The sequence below is a fragment of the Brachyhypopomus gauderio genome, unplaced genomic scaffold, assembly GCF_052324685.1.
Source record: "Brachyhypopomus gauderio isolate BG-103 unplaced genomic scaffold, BGAUD_0.2 sc72, whole genome shotgun sequence".
In the NCBI taxonomy this organism is placed as follows: Eukaryota; Metazoa; Chordata; class Actinopteri; order Gymnotiformes; family Hypopomidae; genus Brachyhypopomus; species Brachyhypopomus gauderio.
This window is the reverse complement of record NW_027506893.1, coordinates 793,248-818,245: the sequence shown is the minus strand read 5'-3', so window position 1 is coordinate 818,245 and position 24,998 is coordinate 793,248. Positions and strand designations below refer to the sequence as shown.

Below are 24,998 nucleotides of genomic sequence, written 5' to 3'. Positions count from 1 at the left end.
CTTCATTCTGCTGTAAATTATACATGTAGACCTACTGACAAGGTTTGTTATCATAACAATACTTCATTCTGCTGTAAATTATACATGTAGACCTACTGACAAGGTTTGTTATCAAAACAATACTTAATTCTGCTGTAAATTATACATGTAGTCCTACTGACACGGTTTGTTTCTTTTAATTTGCAAAACGTGCATCTTTGTACAAGGAAATTTGAAATTCTCACATATTCTCTTATAACAAACCACAGTGAAATTAATGCTTCAAATGAATACTAATGAATGCTTCTAATGATTTATTTTATTTCTTGTGTACATGTTCTGAATTCGACACATGTAGTAGATCAAAATGCAAAATGAGCTCTCTTACATCTCAGGCATCAGACCCGAGGTTTTTCAGGAATTCCCAGAATGCACTGGGCCTTCTGGCTGTGCCCATTGAGGTTCTCAAAGAGCAAGTGGCAGAGAGAGTAAGTAGGGGGACACACATTCGCACTCATCCACACACTGACACACACACACACACACATACACGCACACACACACACACACACACCCACACAAACACACACACCCATCATAAAGTCGATGTCCTAATGTCTGTTCTTAATCTACAGCGTCATCGTCAGTTGGTGGAGGACTCCCAGAGGCTAACAGAACTCCTGAACAGGTACCTGACAGTCTGCTGTTGGGGCAGAACCTTCCTACACCGACACGTGGCTATTACGAGAACATGAACAGGGGCTTATGGGTAAGTTCACTCTGGACAGATCTTCTCTCCATCATCTAACCCCTGCACTTTGTAGTGGTGTAGATCCAGAACTTCTTGAGGATGAGGTGATGCAGAATGCAGAGGGGGAGGATGGTGACGCTGCAGACGAAGGTTCCTGCTCTCGTTTGTGGGTGGACCGCTTCGCCCCGCTGCGTTATACGGAGCTGCTGAGTGACGATGTGAGTCATAAAATGCAAAGAACAGACTGCACTTTTGCATGAAGGGTCGTCAGATTGCACTTTTGCATGAATGGTCAGTGGGCAAGCACTCCACACCAGATGTGTGAAGCTGGTTTTAACTATTGTGATTTTGTCAGTTTCTTGCCTTAAAGACCTTATTAAAAAATTGAGAAATGTCATATTTACATCACTCAGTTTAAATAATGACAGGACTATGAATGGAAGCTTGAATAACTAGAACTAGTTAAAAAGTAAAAGTACCACAAGGTTTCACTTGAACGCTTCATTTGATCACTTCAAAATCATCTGTGTATGTGTGTGCGTGTTTCTTCAGTTCACGAATCGTTGCCTGTTGAAATGGCTGAAGCTGTGGGACACTGTTGTTTTCGGGCGAGAGAGAAAACCACGCCCTCCTGCTGCAGAGGCCAGACCCTCCGTACCAAATACACAAAATCAAAACCAAGCTCAGCGCTTCAAAACCAAAAGCCAGATCACCGAGGAGATACTGGAGGCGGAACTAGACCAGTATAAAAGACCCAAATTTAAGGTCAGGACTTTAAATCCCTTCATGGGGTAGAAAGATCCAGAACATGTGTTGTGAACATGAGCGTGTTATTGGTTTCTCCACTAAGAAATGTGATTGTGTTAGTCAACTTCATCTTTTCGTGAAGTTTTTTAGAACAAGGAACAAGGAAAAATGACTCCATAAGTCCACGGTGTGATTTTTATCATAATCCCTGTTTTTATTTGTTTTTCTTTTGGATTTGAGTGTTTTGTTTCTGTGTAGTAGGTTCATACTGTTCGTCATCTCTGCTCTCTGCCTGCAGGTGGCACTGTTGTCGGGCCCTCCTGGTCTGGGAAAGACGACGTTAGCGCACATCATTGCCAGACATGCTGGATACAATGTAGTTGAGATCAATGCTAGGTAATGGATACACACATGCATCAACTTACATTGCTGCATTCCTTTATGTACTATCTACCTAGCAGTGTTAATTTAGACAATTTCTGATTTAGTTTTTGGCAATTTCTGATTTAGTTTTAGTCTTAGTCTTTTGACTAAAATGTCATTTAGTTTTAGTCATAGTTTAGTCATTGGAGTTGTTTTTAGTTTTAGTCTAGTTTTAGTCGACTAATTATCAAAAGAATTTAGTTGACTAAAATATAAATGGTGTAATAGTCATTATTTACAGAACAATACACTTACACAAAATGAAACATTTATTAACAAGTTACAGAATATTATTGGTTGTATGTGCAATATATACAAAAACAGATTTCCAAACAACTTTATTGACCTGAACTTAGTTATTGAGCATAACAATAATAAAACATTGATGACCAGTAGGCCCGCTCTACCTGAAAAACATATGTATTTTATGAACAATGCATATTACTTTCGATATAAAACTGGATGCCGTAAAAACATCAATGCCATAGCCTGCAGATGTCGTTTCATTTGTCGTATTTTTCCTGACATCATCGTCCCACATGGTTTACACACCGTCTTGTTTTTCTAAAAGTAAAAGGAGAAATGTGTCCATATATCGCCACTCATCTTTCTCCCTGCTGACATTGTCGAGTTAAGTTCGAGTTGAATTTCATCAGTGACCACAAAGTTCACAGGCTGGTATGGTCTTCCCGGGTTCTGTGCGATGTGAAGACATTAGTACTGATTGGACGGTTACCTGGTTTGTCCCACGTCTCCGTGTCCGCTAAAGTAGTTACGGGTGGATCTATTCTTAAATTATCCCTACCTTTCACAAAACTAAACCAGGTCTGATTGGATGTTGTCACTGGCCAATGTTTTCGTCTCATTTTTATTAGTTGACAAAAATGTCCATTAATTTCATCATCGTTTTTATCCCTTCGTATTAGTGCTGGGCGGTATGACCAAAATTCTATATCACGGTATTTTTCAAAATTATACCGGTTTCATGGTATTTGACGGTTTTTCCCCCCATGCATGATGTGTTAACTGCATTGATTACGAAAATAATTACTGCAGTAGAGTGGTTAAGAGTACCCTATTCCACTGTTAGAAAAATGTCTCCACCTAAGTATTACATGTAATACAGATTTGCATGGCCCCACATGATCAGTTTTCAAATGGTAGCACTAAAGTAGTGAATGATTCATATAGCATGACTGTTGCAGTAAAAATTCAAAACCTTTAAATTTTTTTATCTCTTTTAATGTGATAAAAAGCTAATTATTTCAGGTCATTTCGACCATATGTGTATTTGTATAAATTTGGAACTTAATTAAGCTGGTGGAAAATATTGAAAATGGACCTTGAAAGTGCCGTACAAGTGCTTGAATTCCACCTTGTAAAGGTGGATGAACCCTGCAAACATAACAGTGCAAAATGGCGCTAAAGAGCGGAACGCGACCTCGACACTCCACAGCGGAGCCCCCGCGATTGCTACCCATATTTTCTGGACTATAAGCCGCTACTCATTCCCTCACGCTTTGAACCATGCGACTTATAATGAGGTGCGGCTTTTCTGTAGATGTTTCTTCACCCGTCAAGGGTGAAGCAGAAAGTTAATCAGGTGGTAGGACAAAGTTGTAAATCAAAGAAGAAAGTGCTCATTTTCATTTAGCACATGCAAGCAGCAGGCATGATGGAGAAATTTTTTCAAACAAACAGGTTTGCAAGCCCCCTCGTTTGCACACGCATAAAGATGCTACAGATATTTGGTAGTTGCAGTGATCATAACTTAGTTCATTGAGCTCTCTAGTTTTGTATTTAGACATAATACTGCTGTAATACTGCAAAGTCATGTGGTCAGAGGTGAACTTCAGTATTGCCAGTGTGTTTTTTATTTAAAATAATTAACACCCTTGAGCCAGTGTGGCTTTGGACATAGATAATGCCGTTTGCTGTGATGGATAATTCAAGTCTACCTCTTATTTATGCATAGAAACATAAATCGATAATATAATCTGTAGCGTCTTTATGCAGATAAACGTGGGGAGTCGGAATTCGACACAACAAATCTGTCGCACTTGAAATGCAACAGGCACCTTTCAGAAACTGATCAGTTCAGTTATGTTCAGTTAAATGTATTCAGTTCAGTAGATATATGCGGCTTTTAGCCTGATGCGGCTTATAAAACATTTTCCATTAAAAAAAAAACTTTGTAGGTGCGGCTTATATTGAGGTGCGTTGTATAGTTGAGAAAATACGGTACTTCCTGACAACGGACACAGCTCCTTTCTTTGGCAAAAGTTCCTTTGGGGCATCATCTTTTACTTCAATGTTTGGGAGAATTTGTGGTTCAGAACGTCCCTCGTTTTCAGCAAGCAAGATTTGGCTGTGTTGCATCTGTGCTTAGCGGCGCAGCAATAAAAAGCGTCCCTTGAGAACAGTTAACGACCGTGCTGCGTTCCGGACACGTGAAGGCTATTTAAACCGGTGTGGCCGGTTTATGAAAAATTCTTATGATAACAAAAACAAACACCGGTTTTCGGTGCAAACCGATATACTGCCCAGCACTACTTCGTAAAGATTTTATTTAATTATTGTCTCGTTTTCGTCATGAAAAAAAGGTTCGTTGACTAACACTATGACAAATTATTCGTCAACGAAATTGACACTGCTACCTGGAAGGTTTTACAAACAACATAGCCATGCTTTTTCTAGATGATGTAGATCTCCAGTGATCATGTGTTAAATGCCGACGTGTTGTTTTAGGCTCCAGACATACTGTGGGAGTACTTCAGGGTTCAAAATTAGGATCTTTCTCCTTTCAGTCAGGGTACCCGCGGGTCCTTAAAAAGTCTTAAAATGTCTTAAATTTAGTTTTCCATATTCAAGGCCTAAAAATGTCTTTAAATGTCTGGAATTTTATGAGGGGAGGCATTAAATTATTATAAGTGTGTGTTGTTCAGTTGTTCTGGCGCGATGTGAACTTTGCCGAATCTAGCGCTATTGCAGAAAATAACCGCTCCAGGGTCCTAGTGCTAGATTCCTAGCGTTGGAGTATACGGCCTCAACAACGTAAACAATTTTCGTTCGCCAAATCCCCCCCCCCCCCCGCGGCAACGATGTGGTGCACAGCTGCATCCCCGGTGATAGTATTATTTTTTTCTTGTGAGATTTTAAAATGTGCAGATACCCTGTTCAGTACTCTTTCGCTGTTTTGTTTGCAGTGACGACCGCAGTGCTGAGCTCTTTCAGAAGCGCATTGACACTGCCACGCAGATGCAGTCAGTGCTGGGAGCCAACGAGAAGCCAAACTGCCTCGTGATTGACGAAATCGACGGGGCCCCTTCTGTAAGTCCCGCCCCCCCGAGTTCTCTTGCAAACCTGTGCCACTTTTGGACTGCAGTCCCTCACTGTCTCTGCGTCTCTGTCCCGCACTGTCTCTGCGTCTCTGTCCCGCACTGTCTCTGCGTCTCTGTCCCCCACTGTCTCTGCGTCTCTGTCCCCCACTGTCTCTGCGTCTCCGTCTGGCCGACTCAGGCCGCCATCGGCGTCCTCTTGGCAACTCTGAACAGGAAGGACAGCCGGGAGGGAGAGGAGTCGGGCGCCAATCACTTAAAGAAGAAGAAGAAGAAAGAGTCTGTCCTGCTTCGACCAATCATCTGCATCTGCAACGACCTGTGAGCTCCTCCTCTTCCTGCCTCTGTGTCCAGTGAGTTTGTTGTTTGGAACGAGCTGAGTTTTTCATTGGCTGTCTCTCTTGTCAGTTATGCCCCAGCTCTGAGGCCCCTGAGGCAGCAGGCGTTCCTTTTAACCTTTCCCCCGACACAACCCTCGCGCCTCGTGCAGAGACTGGCTGAGGTAACACGCATGTCTTCTGGCGCTCGCCTTCAGCACAAGTGCTCCCGCAACAACGTCTTCTCTCTCTGTGTGTGTGTGTGTGTGTGTGTGTGTGTGTGTGTGTGTGTGTGTGTGTGTGTGTGTGTGTGTGTGTGTGTGTGTGTGTGTTAGATCACGAGGTGGCAGGGCATGAAGGCAGACACAGGCACCCTGATGGCCTTGTGTGAGAAAACAGACAACGACATTCGTTCTTGCATCAACACATTACAGGTGACCTGTTTACATGTGCTTTAAAAGAATGAAATGAGACTTGCATCCAGAGGAGAGTCAAGATGTCTTGATGTCAGTGTTTGACTGACTTCCTCTGCATATTCAATTACAGTGACCCTAATTCTGAAAACAAAAAAAAGTAAACTCTGATTTAAAAAAAATCTAATTTAAACTTAATGAAAAGTTGCTGCTTTTTAGTTTTTACTGTAAATCAGAAATACACATTTTTTAAATTATTACATTTCATTATTATCATTTCATTAATATTATCAAAACTTGGAATATATTAAAAAATATCAGAAAATATTGGAATAGAATTAAAGCGCATCCAAAAGATGACACACATTCTGTGTGTGTGTGTGTGTGTGTGTGTGTGTGTGTGTGTGTGTGTGTGTGTGTGTGTGTGTGTGTGTGTGCGTGTGTGTCTGTGTAGTTTTTACATGGCCGTGGTCAGAAGCAGTTGGATCAGCGTATTGTGAGTTCTATGTGCGTTGGGTTGAAAGACCAGAACAAGGGACTTTTCTCAGTGTGGCAAGAAATTTTTCAGCTTCCTCGTCTGAAAAGGTACAGAAACACAAAGTTTTATTCCCCATATCACTTTTTGGTTTTTCTAGTGTTTGGGCTTGGTGACATCATTTATCAAGTTAAACACTGAAATAGACTATAAGACAGCAGTCTGCTGAGGTCAATGTTCTAATCCCTCTGTGGCCACTGGTTAGCTGAATCAGGTTTGTTAGGTTAGGGCTACATCATGGGTTAAAGTTCTCCGTCACCACAACGGATTTCCATCATTTGAATTTTTTGGGGAATAAATCCGTCAAATCATAATGAATCATACTCGTGCTTGTGCTATCGGTTTTGAGGCTGAAATATGATCCTCTCACTGGCGCTCATCAGCGCTGGATGGATGACGGCGGTGTCATTTGATTAACTTGTGGGTCATCCCGCCTTCTGATTTTCAGACATTACGTACAAAAGTTACCTCCCTCCTGCCTTAAGTCCAGTTTGTTTTTAACTTGTTTGGTCGTGCCGAAGATATTGCTCCGATTCAATCAAAATAAACATCATACAGGCAGTCTCTGGGTTACGAGGTTCCCGAGTTAAGATTTTTTGTGCTTACAACACATCTCTCATTTACTGTATAAAGCCTTGTTTGGACTTAAGTGGTTCTGCGTTGTAAACAGAACTTGGTATTTGGTGTACGAGGCGGAAGAATACACGGTTTGTCGTATTTTTCCCGACATCATCGTACCACATGGTTTACACACCGTCTTGTTTTTCTCAAAGTCAAAGGAGAAATGTGGCCATATATTGCCGCTAATTGCTTAGGTTTTGGAGAGTTTTCCGTCCAGATTGTCAGGTGTGGAAACCTGTATCTCAATGTGGGAGAAATCCGGTTTTGTTGCGCAGTTTACTCTGCTCTACGGATCCTGTTCCAGGTGCATGGATCATGACCCAGTAGCGCCCTCCGTCAAAATGATGGTTATAAATAGGGCTGATGGCAAATAATCGATTAATCGTTGGTCGACCAAAAAAATTACTAGTCGACCAAATTCCATTGGTTGATTGGTCGCAGGGAAAAAAAGCGTCTTGTCAAAGGGCTTCTGGGACTTTTAATTTCAACAGCATGACAAAGGAAGACGTGACACGAATTTACCGTTGGCGATTTGTTTGACAAGGACAGCGCTGGACATGCGACCTGTGAATATCGGCAGTGGTGAGGGATGTAAAAATCTAATTGAATGCCTCGAGCCCGAATATAGCCTGGTAAGACGTGAAACAGTGATGCACGCGGTTAAGAGCAAATACAGCAAAAAAAACAAACACTTCAGGGCAAGATCGAAAACTGTAAAGCACTCAGCTTCACAACGGATATATGGACTAACCAGATGGAAAGTTACATGACGGTCACAGCGCATTTTATTTCTGATAACTGCCGACTGCATTCATTCGTGCTGGGAGCTAGAGTTGGGAGTGAGCCACACAGCTGCTAACATAGGAGAGCGACTCAGCGAAGTAATGGCAGAGTTTAGAATCCCCGCGGGAAAAAGGGTCGCTCTTGTACACGACAATGCCGCGAACTCTTCGACTGGGAGAAGAACTGAGCAGATAACCGATTTTTGTGTAGGCTATAGACCTAGTGTTTAGATGAACCAGGAAACATTGTTAGTCAGACAAGGTTACTCCTGGCGTTAGTGGTAAATGCGCATAGATGCGGCAGCCCGGCATTAAAGATAAAACTTCACGAATGTGTATCCCGGTCAAAATGGGATTTTTTTTGAGGGGGGGAGGGGGTCGATTGGTCGATTAGTTGGAGTAAATGACGACCATTGGTCGACCAAAAAAATTCTTGGTTGTGGACAGCCCTAGTAATAAATGCCCGCTCTATCGCAAATAAATCTCTCCTTTTAAAGGATTTGTTTTGCAGTGAAACGCTGGACTTTGTTTGTTTCTGAGACCTGGCAGCGCGAAAAAGAATTTTCTCACCTATTAGAATTGTGTCCTGGAGACTGTTCATTTTGTATTACACCACGGACCTCGGATCGTGGAGGTGGAACAGCTGTCATTTTTAAGAAGTCATTCCTGTCAGATGAACTGTGTGGACTGTTATGACTCATTTGAAATGACTATGATCAAAATTGGTCAAGTTCAGTGTGTGTATGGTATTCTAGTTTACTGCCCACCTAGCTCCCCTGTATCCTTTTTATCTGATTTTCAAGACTTTTTATCTTCTACCAGTAAACTTGAGAAAATTATAATCCTTGGGGACTTCAAAATTCATGTTGATGATCTATCCAGCACTACCACAATGGAGTTCCTGAACATCATGGATTCAGTCAATTTTGTGCAACATATATCTGGACCTACTCACACCGCTGGTCACACTTTGGATCTGGTCTTCACATATGACATCATCTTGGAACATCTACACATTAAGGAAGTGGTCTTCAGTGACCATAAATCACTATAAAGTCTCTTTTAATGCTTTGTGCAATTCAGAATTCATTTCTCATGTTTGCATTAAGCACAGATGAGTCATTGATGACTCTGTTCTATCAGAATTTTCTTCTCTTTTTAATTTTACACCACATTCCAATGGAAAATTTGGTAAATTCTTTCAATGAACATTGCCAGTCTATTCTCGATAAGATTGCTCCTGTAAAAATGAAGAACTCCTCCATTAATTCTTTCACACCCTGGTTGAACTATCAGACCAGAGACCTCCGGCGTTCATGTCATACAGCAGGTCGTCTGTTCATCACTGAAGCTGCACCATCAAGGTGTTTCTTACAAACTATCATTCTGGCGCAGCCAGTGACCTCCAGGAAAGGCTAGATGACAACTACGAACGGGGTACTGAAGACTGGAGTGTCAGTGGGCAGCTCGAAGAGATGGCAACTGGGGCAGTGAGGGTTAGGATCCCAAGCTGCAGCTCCCGCAAGGGAGCACCCAACCAAGCTATGGAAAGCCCTAATGAAAAATACCCCCAGGGGTGCCCGAGAGGGGGGGGGGGGTGAGCACCCCACACGGACGGACCTTTTGATGCAGAACATGAGCAATGGATTAACGACAATGAGATTAACCTGTACATGCGGCAAAAGCTGTAAGAACCTGAAAGGTCTGAAGATCCATCAGACCAAGATGGACTGTATAAGGAGGAAGCAAGCAGAGCAACGCACAGAGGCAGTGCATAGCATGACCCCTGGTGAGACGGAGGAGGAGCAGGACCTGGAGTCAACCTACAGTGTCCAGAACCTCCAAGCTCAGCATGCGCCAGCCAACAATCCATCGGAACAGCATAGGGTCTTGTGGACAGTGGCACACAAGGAGACTGAGTGGCGCCAGTTAGACGAAGATGTAAATGGTGCTCTGGAAGCATCATCGAAAGGGGGCGTAGACCAGCAGCTCCAAACAATGTGCACCTTCATCATCTGCATCGGTGCCGAGTGATTTGGTGTCAAACAGCAAAAGGCCAAGACCACAGCTAGACCCAACCGGCGAGAGAACAACATCACCATACTCAGGAGAGACTTGAGGGGCCTGAAACAGCGTTTTAAGGAGGTGAGAGAGGAAGAAAGGCCCGCCCTGGCTGAGCTCAGAGACGTACTTAGGAGAAAGCTCATCTCCCTACGTCGTGTTGAGTGGCACAGGAGGAAGAGTAGAGAGAGGGCTCGCAAGCGTAACGCCTTCATAGCTAACCCCTTCGGGTTTAAGAAGAAACTGCTTGGGCAGAAGATGAGTGGGTCCCTTATGTGCCCAGAATATGACATCAACCGCCATCTCTCTGAAATATACATCGACCGACAGAGGGAGGAAAAGCTGGGTCCCTGTAGAGAACTAATATGACCACCGCTACCATCCAGCCAATTCAATATCAAAGAGCCAACGCTGGCAGAGGTCAAGAACACAGTCAGGGCGGCACGGACCAGTGCAGCACCAGGGCCGAGTAGCGTGCTATACAAAGTTTACAAGCACTGCTCAAAACTTCTGAAGAGGCTGTGGAGAATCATCAGGGTTGTATGGCAAAGAGGCAGGGTAGCCAAGCAGTGGAGGTATGCTGAAGGTGTGTGGATACCGAAGGAGGAAAACGCAAGTGACATCTCACAGTTCCGGACCATCTCACTGCTCAGTGTAGAGGGCAAGATCTTCATGCACCATGTCCCGCCAAAGATCACAGATCTCATACTGGATTGTTATAACAGATTTACATCTGGATCTATAACATCAGCATGGCACCGCCTAGAGAAAGGCATCATCACAGGTTGCACTACATCAGTGACGCTATTTGCCCTGGCGATGACCATGCTTGTCAAGGTGGCAGAAGTGGAATGCAGAGGGTCTCACTCCAGATCTGGTACTTGGCAACCGCCAATCAGAGCCTTTATGGATGACCTAACAGTCACATCAACATCAGTGCCAGAGTGCCGCTGGCTTCTTAAAGGTCTAGAAAGTTTAACATCTTGGGCGAGAATGACATTCAAGCCAGGAAAATGCCGTTACAATGGTGGAGACCCTGGAGAGAAAGATCACCCAGTTCCTGCGCAGGTGGCTGGGCCTGCCGAAGAGCCTGAGCGGCATCCCCCTCTATGGGCATACCAACAAGCTGCAGCTCCCGTTATCAGGCCTGACAGAGGAATTTAAACTAACAAGAGCCAGGGAGGTATTACAATACAGAGACTCCTCTGACAGCAGAGTCCCCTCTGCAGGCATAGAGGTCAGGACTAGAAGGAAGTGGAGAGCACAGGAGGCAGTACAGCAGGCAGAGGAAAGGCTGCGGCATGGTGTGCTGGTGGGTGCTGTGGCGGTTGGGCGAGCAGGACTCGGCTGCCATAAAACGCCATGCTATGACAGAGGGCGCAGGGGAGGGTCAGATGGCAGATGATTCAGGGTGAGGTCCGAGCAGAGGTGGAAGAGGAGCGCCGCAGCAAGACGGTGGCCATGCGCCAGCAGGGAGCTTGGACCAATTGGGACCATGCACCGAGTCGGAAGGTCACCTGGTCAGAACTTTGGAAATCAGAGCCAGCAAGACTCAAGTTCCTGATCCAGTCAGTCTATGATGTACTGTCGAGTCCAGCCAATCTGCATTGCTGGGGTCTGGCGGAAACATCATCCTGCCTTCTGTGTCCTGCAAGAGGATTGCTGGAGCACATCTTGAGCTGCTGCCTGAAAGCACTGGGAGAGGGCAGGCATCGATGGCGTCATGACCAGGTGCTGAAGGTAGTAGCTGACACCATCGGTGCAGGAATCCAGCAAAGCAAGCACCAACCCCTAGCAAGGCCAAACATCACTTTCGTCAGGGCTGGGGAGAAACCTCAGTCACGGCCAAAGGTCCCAGCTGGTCTGCTATCCACAGCAGGTGACTGGCAGCTGAAGGTGGACCTGGGGAGGAAATTGAAGTTTCCGGGGCACATCACCAGCACAACACTCAGGCCAGATATGGTCCTAACATCAGAGAGTACAAAGCAAGTGGTGCTACTGGAACTCACAGTCCCCTGGGAAGACTGGATTGAGGTAGCTTTTGAGCAGAAAAAGGCAAAGTACTTGGAACTGGTGGAGGACTGCAGGCTGAAAGGGTGGCGGTGAGCCAATTGAGGTTGGCTGCAGAGGATTCCCAGGACAGAGTCTCCATCGATCACTCAGCCTGCTTGGAATCAGAGGAGCTCAAGAAAGGAAAGCCACCAGAAACATCTGCGAGGCAGCTGAGAAAGCCTCTAGGTAGCTGTGGATCAAAAGGGGCGACACATGGCTTAGTGCGCTGCTTGGACACAAGTCGGGGTCTGATCAGCCCTGGCTGGGTCGTCCAGGTGAGGGTGTCTGATGATCTAAGACCCAAAACACCCTGTGACCCTGGGTTTATCACTGAAGATGTGTCCAAGCTGCACCATCAAGGTGTTTCTTACAAACTGGAAATCTATGGGATTGCTAGTTCACCGAGAATATTTTAAAGAGCTCCTTCAATTGTACAAAGAGATGGTAAAAAAAGCAAGATCAACTTATTTTGGAAATCTGATCAAACTTGTTAGGAATTATCCCAAGGTTTTATTTGATACTATAAATAGGATTACTACTCTTCCACTTCAGCAGGCCTTGTTACATTCTGATGATGACTGTATTTGATTTTTAAATTATTTTGTAAACAAGATAAATAACCTGAGACCCAAGATCTCACTAAATGTGCCTCTCCAGGCATATGGTCCCCCATGTTCTGAATCTTTTAATTCGTTTTCCTTTTTAGTTAATGTAATTGGCAAGATGGAAACCCTCATCTTATCCTCAGGAATTATTACTTCATTCTGTCCTGATTGGTAACTTTACTGCATCAGTAACTATTGACCAATCTCTAAACTGCTATTTATTAGTAAGCTGATGGAGAAAATAGTAGAAAATCAATTTAGAACTATTGATACAGTTGGATAACTGTACTATCCAACACATTTTGGATCCATTTCAGTCAGGCTTTCGTAAACAGTACTCCACTGAATCTGCGCTCTTGTTTATAATGATATTTTAATGGCTTCTGATGCAGGGAATTGCTCTGTCATCATTTTACGTGACCTTACCGCAGCCTTTGATACCATTGATCATAGCATCTTGCTGGATAGGCTTAATGTTGTGGCTGGTATCTCTGGCACAGCACTTGACTGGTTTGCCTCTTATTTAAAAGATAGAACTTTCTCTGTTCAATCTAGTAGGTTCTGTTCCATCATTGCTCCCTTGGGATGTGGGGTCCCACAGGGATCAGTTCTGGAACCTCTTTTATTTGCTTTTTATATGTTTCCATTAGCTGGCATCATCCAGTCTTTTAAAATTGTTTCCTATCATTTATACGCAGATGACATTCAGTTGTACATGTCTTTTAAGCCCCAGCAACTGGATAGGCTGTCCACCCTACTCCAGTGTTTAACTTGGATCAGTGAGTGGCTATCTAGTAACTGTCTTGTTTTAAATGCAGACAAAACGGAGACTATGATTATTGCACCTCCTGATTTACATCCAAAAATCAGTCAGATACTTGCCTCTTCCTGTCCCGCGGCCAAACCTAACATCCGAAATCTTGGTGTAATATTTGACCAGTCATTGAACTTTGACACTCATATAAAATCTATGTCACGTTCTTGCTTCTTTTACTTAAAAAACATTTCCAAAATACGTCGTATGGTTTCCATGGTTGATATGGAATAAATTATACATGCTCTTGTATCATCTCACTTGGACTACTGCAGAGCTCTTTTGTATGGCTTGGATAAATAATCTCTCTCAGCTCCAAGCGATACAAAATGCAGCAGCTAGATTATTAACACGCACTAGCAAACGAGCTCACATAACCCATATTCATTACACTGGCTCCCAGTAAATTTTAGAATTCATTTTAAAAGTATTGTTTTTACATATAGAGCATTAAATGGCCAGGCTCCTGTATACATCACACAGCTCCTTGCTAAATATTCACCATCTCGCTGTCTCCGCTCACTGGACCAAAGACTATTGGCTGTTCCCTGGACACGATTAAAGACCAAGGGGGACAGAGCTTTTCAATTTACAGCACCCAGGCTCTGGAACAGCCTCCCTATACACCTCCGGTTAGCAGACTCTGTTGATTTCCTTCAAGAAAGAGTTAAAAATGTTTCTCTTTAAACAGGCCTTCTGCTAATATATATGTGTATGTATGCATATGTAAATATGTATTTTTATATGTGTATATACATGTTGTGTGGTGTTTTATCAAAGGTTATTATCTTGTCTTATTTTATCTTATTTTTTAAATCTTAATTTTATCATCTTATTTTATTATTGTATTACTTTCTACTTTCTTTTGTGCTATATGTACAGCGCTTTGTGACTATTGTCTGGGAAAAGCACTTTATAAATAAAAGCTTACGTACTTACTTCCTCTGTGTTCTGGGAGGGGAGGGAAACGAGGACAGAGAAGTGGGTGGGTGGGTGTTGGGAGAGGCGGGTCATAAATGTGAATGTGCTGATAATGCACAAGTTTGACTTCATGATGCATTTGTAATATGAGATCACTCACTTAAATTGTTTCTCTGAGCTACTGGCCAATGGTGTTTGTGATTGGTGTTTTGTGGTCCCTTTTTTTGATAAGGAAACGGATTGGTGGAGATGTATTTGGAGCGCTCGAGGAGGCGGGACTTAAAGATGGAGCTCAAAGGCTTCAGCACATCCTCCACATGGCCTCATCTAATGGAGAGCATGAGAAACTTACACAGGTACACACACACACACACACACACACACACCCTGCAGAACCGCCTCCAATAGTGTGTGCGCTTTACACACATGCTAGTATGCTTGGAGAAATAAAAGAGCAAAGCCCCCTCTCACGTGAACCCCCCCACCCTCCACGTAACCTCTGTCACATGACCCCCACACGTGACCCCTCTCTTCGTCTCCTCCTATGGTTCCCTCATCAGGGCCTATACGACAACTTCCTTGCCATGAAGCTGAAGGACCCCGGGCTGTCTGGCGTGTGTGCCGGCCTGGACTGGCTCTGCTTCTCCGACCACGTGAACGAGTGCGTGCTGCACGGCCAGAATTACTCGCTCATGCGCTACCTCCCCTTCCTGCCCGCCGCCTTCCACTTCCTGTTCGCGGCCAGCTCCGTCCCGCGGATCAGCTACCCCAACAGCCACTATGAGGTAGGCCATTTACCCCCCCAACAGCTACTATGGGGTAGGACATTTACCCCCCAAACAGCCACTATGAAGTAGGCCGTTTACCCCCCAACAGCCGCTATGAGGTAGGCCGTTTACCCCCCCAACAGCCGCTATGAGGTAGGCCGTTTACCCCCCCAACAGCCGCTATGAGGTAGGCCGTTTAGCCCCCCCAACAGCCACTATGAGGTAGGCCATTTACCCCCCAACAGCCACTATGAGGTAGGCCATTTACCCCCCAACAGCCACTATGAGGTAGGCCATTTAGCCCCCAACAGCCACTATGAAGTAGGCCATTTACCCCCCAACAGCCACTATGAGGTAGGCCGTTTACCCCCCAACAGCCACTATGAGGTAGGCCATTTAGCCCCCCCAACAGCCACTATGAGGTAGGCCATTTAGCCCCCCCAACAGCCACTATGAGGTAGGCCATTTAGCCCCCCCAACAGCCACTATGAGGTAGGCCATTTAGCCCCCCCCAACAGCCACTATGAGGTAGGCCATTTAGCCCCCCCCAACAGCCACTATGAAGTAGGCCGTTTACCCCCCAACAGCCACTATGAGGTAGGCCGTTTACCCCCCAACAGCCACTATGAGGTAGGCCGTTTACCCCCCAACAGCCACTATGAAGTAGGCCATTTAGCCCCCCAACAGCCACTATGAGGTGGGCCATTTAGCCCCCAACAGCCACTATGAAGTAGGCCATTTAGCCCCCAACAGCCACTATGAGGTAGGCCATTTAGCCCCCAACAGCCACTATGAGGTAGGCCATTTAGCCCCCAACAGCCACTATGAGGTAGGCCATTTAGCCCCCCAACAGCCACTATGAGGTAGGCCATTTAGCCCCCCAACAGCCACTACGAGGTAGGCCATTTAGCCCCCAACAGCCACTACGAGGTAGGCCGTTTAGCCCCCCAACAGCCACTATGAAGTAGGCCATTTAGCCCCCAACAGCCGCTATGAGGTAGGCCGTTTAGCCCCCAACAGCCGCTATGAGGTAGGCCATTTTCCCCTCTGGAGATGTACCCGGCAGTTAAGAACAGTTCTGCATTAGTGGACCGAACACCTGACTGATACTCCACTACTTTACAGTAGTTTAAATCTAAATAAAGTTGGGAACAAATGAATTTTCTGCACCATTCACACATCATTGTCACCAACTAAATAAAATATTTTATTTCTTACTATACCCATTTCACAATTAAACACTCTAACATTAAGTTACATTTTGTGTGCCTAGCCTTAAAAAAAGATGCTATTCCTCAGCTATAAAGTCATATACTCATAAACCTTAGTCAAACAACGTTTTCTGTTTTTTCTTCTCGGATAAATAGTCTGCTTCTCAGTCCACACACTACAGTGTGTCTGATGAATACAGTCAGCAAAATGGCCTAGATAGCATCTAATGGAGATCATGCTAGCAACTGTATACTGAAGTTCCTCAGTTTCTGTCCCAGAAATAATGCTAGAGTTACTACTGTGTATTATTGTCCTATAACCACTTGTCAGTGTTGCATGTAGGATTATGAAGCTGTTGAGTGACCTAACGATTGAATGATGTGCAGGCTCTTACAAAAACACAGCACACCAAGAATGCCATCGTTGCCATGTTGGCCGAGATCCCTCCCACAATACGGAGTCGGGTTTGCCAGAACAACCTGTGCTTGGAAGTCCTTAGCCTGCTGCTGGAGCTCATCTGCCCCAAACTACGACCGGTGAGTGGGTGGGTGTGTGTGGGTGGGTGGGAGGGTGTGTGTGTGTGTGTGGTGGTGTGTGTCTCTGTGTGTCTGTGTGGGTGGGTGTGTTGGTGAGTGGGTGTATGGGTGGATGGGTGGGTGAGTGGGGACCACTGATGAAATTCTCTTGTCTGTCTGTCTGTCTGTCTGTCGGTCTGTCTGTCTGTTCTTGCAGGTTAACCCTCAGCTGTACAGCACCAGAGAGAAGCAGCAGCTTTGTGAGCTGATTGACACCATGTTGAACTATAACCTGACCTACCGCCAGGACCGCAGCCCTGAGGGCCAGTACACCTACGTACTAGAACCGTGAGTACAGTACACCTGGAACCGTGAGTACATGTACACCTACGTACTAGAACCGTGTGTACAGTACACCTACGTACTAGAACCGTGAGTACATGTACACCCACGTACTAGAACCGTGAGTACATGTACACCCACGTACTAGAACCGTGAGTACATGTACACCCACGTACTAGAACAGTGAGTACATGTACACCCACGTACTAGAACCGTGAGTACAGAACACCCACGTACTAGAACCGTGAGTACATGTACACCCACGTACTAGAACCGTGAGTACATGTACACCCACGTACTAGAACCGTGAGTACATGTACACCCACGTACTAGAACCGTGAGTACATGTACACCCACGTACTAGAACAGTGAGTACATGTACACCCACGTACTAGAACCGTGAGTACAGAACACCCACGTACTAGAACCGTGAGTAAACACACACATCCTCTTCAGAGCAGAGAGGAGACATTGGCAGATGTTCATCACAAGGATGTGGGACGTCCCCTTTAATGAACCCTGTAGTGTCAGGACAATGTTTTCGTTTTTGCTCGACAACCCAAGCCAGAGTCCTATGACTGAGCTTTATACCCTTGTAGACGTCCATCCTCACTTCAAGGGTAGGGACAGTCTTTCATCAGAACTGCACCTTAAACAGAGCACTACATGTGACTACACAGTCGAAACTCTGGTGAAACATGAGAAGTCTCTTTTCTCTTGGGCTTTATGGGAGAATAATGGTATTCTTGTCTTGATCAGCACTATTGAAGGACATTGTAAGGCAAAAAGACGTTGAATTGCCCCGTCTTGAATTACTTCAGTTAGGCCTCACAAATAATCCCTGATGGTGGTGCCATTTATCAGATTAACATTGTACAATCTGAATGCCTTTTCTCCCGTTTCATCCCAATTTCTTGTACTGTTGTTACAGCCTGTAGGAAATGTGGATCATATATGTAATGTAATCTTTCCATCTTTCCTTTCCTGTCATGTAACTTAGTTATTTCATATACATATTGGTTGTAAGACAAACACTACCAAGGATTTCAGCATGTTCTGAGGCCAACAAAATGGATCAAGGATTAATGTGTGTGTGCAGGAATGTGGAGGATGTGGTGAGGTTTCCTGGGCTGCCCCCTCGACGACAGCTGACCTATCAAGTGAAGCAGCTGATCGCCAGGGAGATGGAGCTGGAGAGAATGAGGAGGTTGGAACGAGCGCAGCAGAATCGGAACCAGAAGGTAGAGACACACCAGCACAGAACCCCACGTTCCAGAACCCCACGTTCCAGAACCTCACCTTCCAGAACCTCACGTTCCAGAACCCCACGTTCCAGAACCTCACGTTCCAGACTCCACGTTCTGACCTTCCAGAGTCTCTTTTCTGTGCCTCACCCTCCAGTGGAGTACCACAGTAGACATTCAAGTGTTACTCACCTTTCAGGAAAAGCTAGTAGATGTGTACAAGAAAACAATATTAGCAAAAACACATTTGCACTTAATGACGTCAAAGAAGCGTAGTATTTTTCAGGTTAGGGAAAATGGTTGTCTACCATGTTATAAATGTCACTGTTATTTTTTTATGCCCATATATTCATGGTGGCTCATTTGTGGTTTTCATTTTTTATTTTTTTCCCCCTCAGACTTCACAGTCAGAGAATGTTGAGGCAGGACAACAGGTGACAAGACCACAGATGAAGAAGCCAACAGTCAGGAACCACCAACATCGGCTTGAGAACATTGTCAAAGAAGCTGTTGTGGAGTGCAAGGTGGCCAGACTGCACCATACCGCCTTAAAACCTTATCATACTACCTTAAATCCATTTACTCAAAATACATTTGAGCTTTGCACTCTAAATTATAACTTGAGACTAATGGAGTTGATGGAGTATCAGCATTAGAGGCGTCAACTCGAGGTTGTTTCAGGTGTATATTGATGTACTTTACACACACACACACACACACACACACACCCCCCCCCCTTATGATTTTACAGCCCGAACTGGATTTCTTCGGACGTGCCATAGTACCAAGAGAGAAGCCTGCGGGGACCTCAGTAACAGGTCACTTAGCACTCTTCTTCTCCTTCTTCTCTTTCTTCTCCTTCTTTTTCTTCTTCTCCTTATTCTCCTCCTTCTTTTTCTCCTTTTTCTTTTCTGTCCTTCTTGGTCATGTTCTTGCTTCACCAGTAATTAATGAACACTGTTCAAACTTCTCACTGAAGCTCCAACACAGTCCACCGAGGGGGGGGGGGGGGGTGTCTGAGATATTACTGACTACTTTATACAAAACACATTCTAAATTAAAGTACTGCAAATGTCCTGTTTTTCAAAAGAAAGGATGAGGGATTATACAAATAAAAATGTCTCTATGAGGAGAGGTGTCATACAGTTCTGTATGAGTGATAAACCCCTTTTGCACATACCAAGCTTTTCAGCTAGTTATGCTGTGATCTCACCTGAAGTGTCCATTTGAAGTTATCTGGCAAATCGCAGGGCCAAGCTACTATAGGCCAGCCCCCATAGTGAAAATCATAAATACCATTGGTCAGATTTCCTGTCATTTCGCTAACAGCTTTACATTACGAAATACCACCAGAAAGGAGCAGATTAGTTCCACTCAAATAGAAAAATTCAGCTTCTACTAACCAAGAATATGTAAAGTTTTTTAAAGAAGTTGATATTTTATTATATATAATTTTCTGCCCAGTTTAGTCACCTCTTCTTTGAGAGGTTAGAGGGCCTGACTGCTCCCTGCTCTATCATACAGGTGTTGTCATGGTTCAGATTTAGTTACCTCTTCTTTGAGAGGTTAGACTGCTCTATCATACAGGTGTTGTCATGGTTCAGATTTAGTTACCTCTTCTTTGAGAGGTTAGACTGCTCTATCATACAGGTTTGTTTTGGCCGTGTTCAGCTCACATGCTCTTTCTCTGGTGTCTCTAGGTGAAGATGGCAAACCGAGTGGGACTTTGCAGATTGGTAAAGCAGTAGGAAACAGTGATGTGTGGTTTAGGTTCAACGAGGGCGTGTCCAACGCAGTGCGTCGAAATGTGTACATTAGGGAACTCCTGTAAGCACTCTGTCTCTCTAAGAAACCTTGTGAGGAGAGAGGGGGACAGAATTACTACATGGCCGTGTTGACACTTTGATGAATGGCTGTAAAACCATAATTGTGTTCAGTAACCTGTATTGTTACTCAAAGTCTCCAGCAAACTCTGTGAATAAATGTTGTTAAATGTTTTTTTTCTTTATTTCTGCCTGTTTTTTGTACAGACTGAACTGCATAGAAAAGCCATTGCTTACAGTGGAGTTTTTAGCATCAAACATTTACTACAGGATTCAAGTAAATGACAAAAAGTAAATCAATAAATATTAAGCACATCTAAATTAAAAAGCAATTTACATAGCACTGACCATGCTAGCTAAGACAGCACTGACATCTATCACAAAACGTGGAGCCACTGTTGTAGTCATGGTGATGGTGTGTGGGCTGCTACTAGAGCATGATGCATTTCCCTGACTCCACCCATGGGTTGTCCTTCAGCAGCTCAGCGTTCAGGAACGGGTCATCTGACATTTTCTCTTCTATCCATTTAACCAGTCTGCAAGCGTGAGGAGAAATTGAAACAGGCAATAGACGAATTCTTCTAAAGCAGAATTCTAAATTAGATCTAGATTATATTTCTAGAGCTTTGTTGTCTGTTATCATGGCCTGACTTGAACTCTACATTATTTGACTGGGATGTGGGATTTTCTTGTCAAACATCATCTCAAGTCTTCAGAAAAATTGTTCCTGTAGTCAAATGTGAAATTGAGTGACTCAAGTCACTGAATTTTGTCCTGTGGATAAGAATATTAAAGTACTATGGTCTAAACTAATCCATCACCAACTCCCCACCTGTATCTGTTCTTTCAACCTTGTTCTTGAGTCAGAGCAATCAAGTTACGTTACTGTACGTGCAAACTATATGTGCTCAACAATTATGTCATGGCCCAGTAATTGAAGGCTCTTATTTACAGTATTGTGCAGAAGGTTTAGGCAGGTGTGGAATAAATGATGCAAGGTAAGAATACTTTGTTAAGGTAAGATTGAAGTGTTAAGTTTGTCAACAAAATGCAAAGTGAATTAACAAAAGATCTAAATCAAATCTAGATTTTGTTAACACCCTTTGGCTTCAAAACAGCTTGGATCCACTTAATCTCTGTATCATCACGCGGTGATTACTGATTCAGCACGTCACCGCGTTACACTATTAACACTTCCGTTAATACTTCTATGAACACCTATTAACATTTGCACAGTACTGTATATATGCTTTAAATATATATTTATTTTAAATGCCCCTTTATTTTTAATACTGTGAAATCAACTTTACGTTCTTTTAACCAATGGTGTGTTTTGCACTCACTCTGGGACGGATATGGAGCATTTTTCTCTTGCAATCTGCAGCTGCATTTTGCGACTGTCCACCTCTTTCCTCAGCTGAGACTCGTCCAACTCCTCCATCTACAGATAGTCACCAAACACAGAGTATCACTACTGCAGTGTGATCATCAAAAGGCAACACGTATATACACTATATTGCCAAAAGTATTCGCTCACACATACAAATTATTGGAATCAGATATTCCAATCACTTCTATGGCCATAGGTGTATAAAATTAAGCACCTAGGCATGCAGACTGTTTTTACAAACGTTTGTGAAAGAATGGGTCGCTCTCAGGAGCTCAGTGAATTCCAGCGTGGAACTGTGATCTATCCACCTGTGCAACAAATCCAGTCATGAAATTTCCTTGCTCCTAAATATTCCACAGTCAACTATCAGCTGTATTAGGGGAGACCGGGTGTGGTTGTAATATGGGGAGAGTTGTAACATCATCAATTCCACTGATCATGGATAAGATAGGAGACATATATATAATTCCAGTGTTTACCCAATTGCTCCCTGATTCCACATGGTGAATGTCAAGGCTGTAAAAAGGCACATGCAGATTCCATAGAGAAAAACTGATTTTGAGGTGAGAAAGTAAATTTCTGAATCAAGACTACAACCCCTGGCAAAAAGTATGGAATCACCAGTCTGGGATGAGCACTCATTCAGACAATTTATTCTGTAGAACAAACTCAGATCAAAAACATGATGCGATAATAAGGTCATTCCAAAGTGCAACTTGTTGGCTTTCAGAAACACAAAGAAATAAAAAAAAAAAAACCATTGTGGAAACAAAGTAAATGTTATTTTTATTGAGCAAGCACAGGGAAAAAAATAGTGCGAATTTTTTGAAGTCAATCACTACAGACATCCAAATTTCATGTGTCCTTCAGATTAGCTCAAGAACAGTGCGCAGAGAGCTTCATGGAATGGGTTTCCATGGACGAGCAGCTGCATCCAAGCCATACATCACCAAGTGCAATGAAAAGTGTTGGATGCAGTGGTGTAAAGCACACCACCACTGGACTCTAGAGCAGTAGAGGTGCATTCTCTGGAGTGACGAATCAAGCGTCTCCATCCAACAATCTGATGGATGAGTCTGGGTTTGGTGGTTGCCAGGAGAACGGTACTTGACTGACTCTATTGTGCCAAGTGTAAAGTTTGGTGGAGGGGGGATTATGGTGTGGGGTTGTTTTTCAGGAGCTGGGCTTGACCCCTTAGACTTCAACCTGACAGAACACCTTTGGGATGAATTAGAGCAGAGACTGAGAGCCAGGCCTTCTCGTCTTGTGACCTCACAAATGCACTTTTGGAAAAATGGTGGTCAAAAATCCTCATAAACACACTCCACTCCTAAACCTTGTGGACAGCCTTCCCAGAAGAGTTGAACCTGTTCTAGCCGCAAAGGGTGGACCAATGTCATACTGAACCCTATGGATTAGAAATGGGATGTCACTTAAGCTCATATTTGAGTCAAGGAATGTGAGCAAATACCTTTGGCAATATAGTGTATATAATGTGTTTTCAAAGTATGAAGGTATCAAATTGGTTTCCTAGAAGAAAAACAAACATTGCAATCAAAATTCTTCCAGATGTTAAAGATTTCTGTCCACGCCCACCCTGCAAATATTTTTTATTAAAATAAATGTATAAGTATATAACCAAATTACCAAATTAATTGATGGGCCAAATAAAAATGCTTCAGACCCAAGTACTACAGTGCAATAAAGTCAATGTGTGTCCAATGTAGACATGCATATTGTTTCTGTTAGTGAGAGGTTGATTAATGTGAAAACATTTAAATGTAAATGTGCCATATTTGTCAACTATGACTGTCAAATTGTGATTTCAATTATTTTATTGCAACATTTCAAACATCTTCATGGAAAGACCCATGAGACTCCCTCTCTGCATCAGAAGGAACATTTTTCTTGTGCATAAATAAACAGCCACTAAAGCTCAACACTGGGATATGCAGTATACTATATTTAGGTATACATATGCAGTATACTGCATTACTACAATTGAAACTTAAATGAATGTTTGAAATGTTGCAATTAAATAATTGAAATCACAATTTGACAATCATAGTACATCATCAGACAACCTACATCTGGTCAATCCTACAGATTATACAGATTAGACTGAGAATAGATTTACTGTATTATGACAGACACACATCTTTGGATTATAAAGTCAAGGAAAAGACAAAACAACCAGTGCTGATGTGACACACGTACCCAAAGTGATCAGAGGGATCCAAGTTGAAGGTCAAAGGATCAAAGAATCGTTTGTCTGACTGCTGCACTTTTGCAGAAGTGTCCAATGTTTGTGTTTCTTTAGTGAAGTCCAGGAGCGCATGTGCTCAGATCACCTGCACCTGCTGCTCCACTAGTGGGATGGCCAGTTGGTTTGATACTCAAATTAAAGGGTGAAGGACTTTGTGCTTTTTGAAGGAAAAGGTGCGTTGCCCCAATTTGACTCTGCATTTCCAATGTAAAATACATGCAAACACGAGTTCTCTCCAGTCTAACCTGAAAGCACTGTCTAGGTCACAGTGACAATGCAGTTTACATTAGAATCACTGGTTCAAAGACAAGCACTAATAGCAATAATCTGCTGGTTTAAGAATGTACCTGATATTTCCATGTGGAAATATGGCAGAACTCATGGTGGATTTTATGATAAACTGAACATGTCCTGCTACAGTAAAGCATCTCCAAACCATGACACCTCCACCTCCATGACACCTCCACCTCCATGACACACACAGGTGTGTCACATCAGGTGCACATGATCAGAACATCGTTACCCATGTTACGTCCCTTGTCTAGGTAAAGGCTGCAACATGTATGTATGTATGTATGTATGTATATAATCTGTAAAGTGAAGTGAGGTGGTAACCAAGTCCAGGCCCGGAGGATCAGGAGGTTGATCCGGCAGTATAGGATGTAACACCCAGCATCTCACACCAAGACACACACAGGTGTGTCACATCAGGTGCACATGATTAGAACATCGTTACCCAGCATCTCATGCCATGAGACCTCCACCTCCATGATGACACCTCCATCGTGACACCTCCACCTCCATCATGACACCTCCACCTACATCATGACACCTTCACCTACATCATGACACCTCCACATCATGTAAGCTCCACCTTCATGACACCTCCACCTCCATGATGACACCTCCACCTCCATGACACCTCCACCTACATCATGACACCTCCACATCATGTAAGCTCCACCTACATGACACCTCCAACTATATCATGTCACCTCCACCTACATCATGACACCTCCACCTCCATGACACCTCCATCTCCATCATGACACCTCCACCTCCATGACACCTCCACCTCCA

The 24,998-nt window shown here is 43.7% G+C and overlaps 2 protein-coding genes across 3 annotated transcripts in view; one reads left to right on the top strand and one right to left on the bottom strand.

The window, feature by feature from the left end:
- Positions 1-20,512, top strand: part of chtf18 (CTF18, chromosome transmission fidelity factor 18 homolog (S. cerevisiae)) — a 23,711-nt gene extending 3,199 nt beyond the window's left edge. Inside the window, exons 5-22 of the mRNA XM_076989993.1 lie at positions 375-467; positions 615-667; positions 804-948; positions 1,283-1,495; positions 1,776-1,873; positions 5,107-5,230; positions 5,420-5,559; positions 5,647-5,740; positions 5,891-5,989; positions 6,423-6,553; positions 14,592-14,715; positions 14,920-15,144; positions 16,725-16,874; positions 17,071-17,201; positions 18,295-18,436; positions 18,838-18,963; positions 19,191-19,257; positions 20,140-20,512. Coding sequence (XP_076846108.1) covers positions 375-467; positions 615-667; positions 804-948; positions 1,283-1,495; positions 1,776-1,873; positions 5,107-5,230; positions 5,420-5,559; positions 5,647-5,740; positions 5,891-5,989; positions 6,423-6,553; positions 14,592-14,715; positions 14,920-15,144; positions 16,725-16,874; positions 17,071-17,201; positions 18,295-18,436; positions 18,838-18,963; positions 19,191-19,257; positions 20,140-20,270 — 2,286 coding nt within the window. The 3' untranslated portion in view covers positions 20,271-20,512. The remainder of the gene's footprint in view (positions 1-374; positions 468-614; positions 668-803; positions 949-1,282; positions 1,496-1,775; positions 1,874-5,106; positions 5,231-5,419; positions 5,560-5,646; positions 5,741-5,890; positions 5,990-6,422; positions 6,554-14,591; positions 14,716-14,919; positions 15,145-16,724; positions 16,875-17,070; positions 17,202-18,294; positions 18,437-18,837; positions 18,964-19,190; positions 19,258-20,139) is intronic.
- LOC143491212 (guanine nucleotide-binding protein G(I)/G(S)/G(O) subunit gamma-13-like) lies at positions 20,434-24,998 on the bottom strand. Of its 2 annotated transcripts, XM_076990031.1 has the most exons (4): positions 23,870-24,998; positions 23,124-23,182; positions 21,606-21,703; positions 20,434-20,798 (listed from the first exon to the last, which is right to left on the bottom strand). In XM_076990031.1, the coding sequence occupies exons 3-4, from the start codon at positions 21,701-21,703 to the stop codon at positions 20,693-20,695; spliced, it is 204 nt and encodes a 67-aa protein (XP_076846146.1). In that variant the 5' UTR covers positions 23,124-23,182; positions 23,870-24,998; the 3' UTR covers positions 20,434-20,692. The 2 variants fall into 2 exon arrangements, with proteins under 2 accessions (XP_076846146.1, XP_076846145.1); XM_076990030.1 differs by lacking the exon at positions 23,124-23,182 and having other exon boundaries at positions 23,870-24,997.

What these genes read in the sequence shown, in the direction of transcription:
- LOC143491212 (XM_076990031.1), bottom strand. Translation starts at nt 21,703, where the DNA reads ATGGAGGAGTTGGACGAGTCTCAGCTGAGGAAAGAGGTGGACAGTCGC. An exon ending in TGCTCCATATCCGTCCCAGA is followed by an intron (nt 20,799 to 21,605) that starts GTGAGTGCAAAA and finishes TCACGCTTGCAG; the next exon opens with ACTGGTTAAATGGATAGAAG.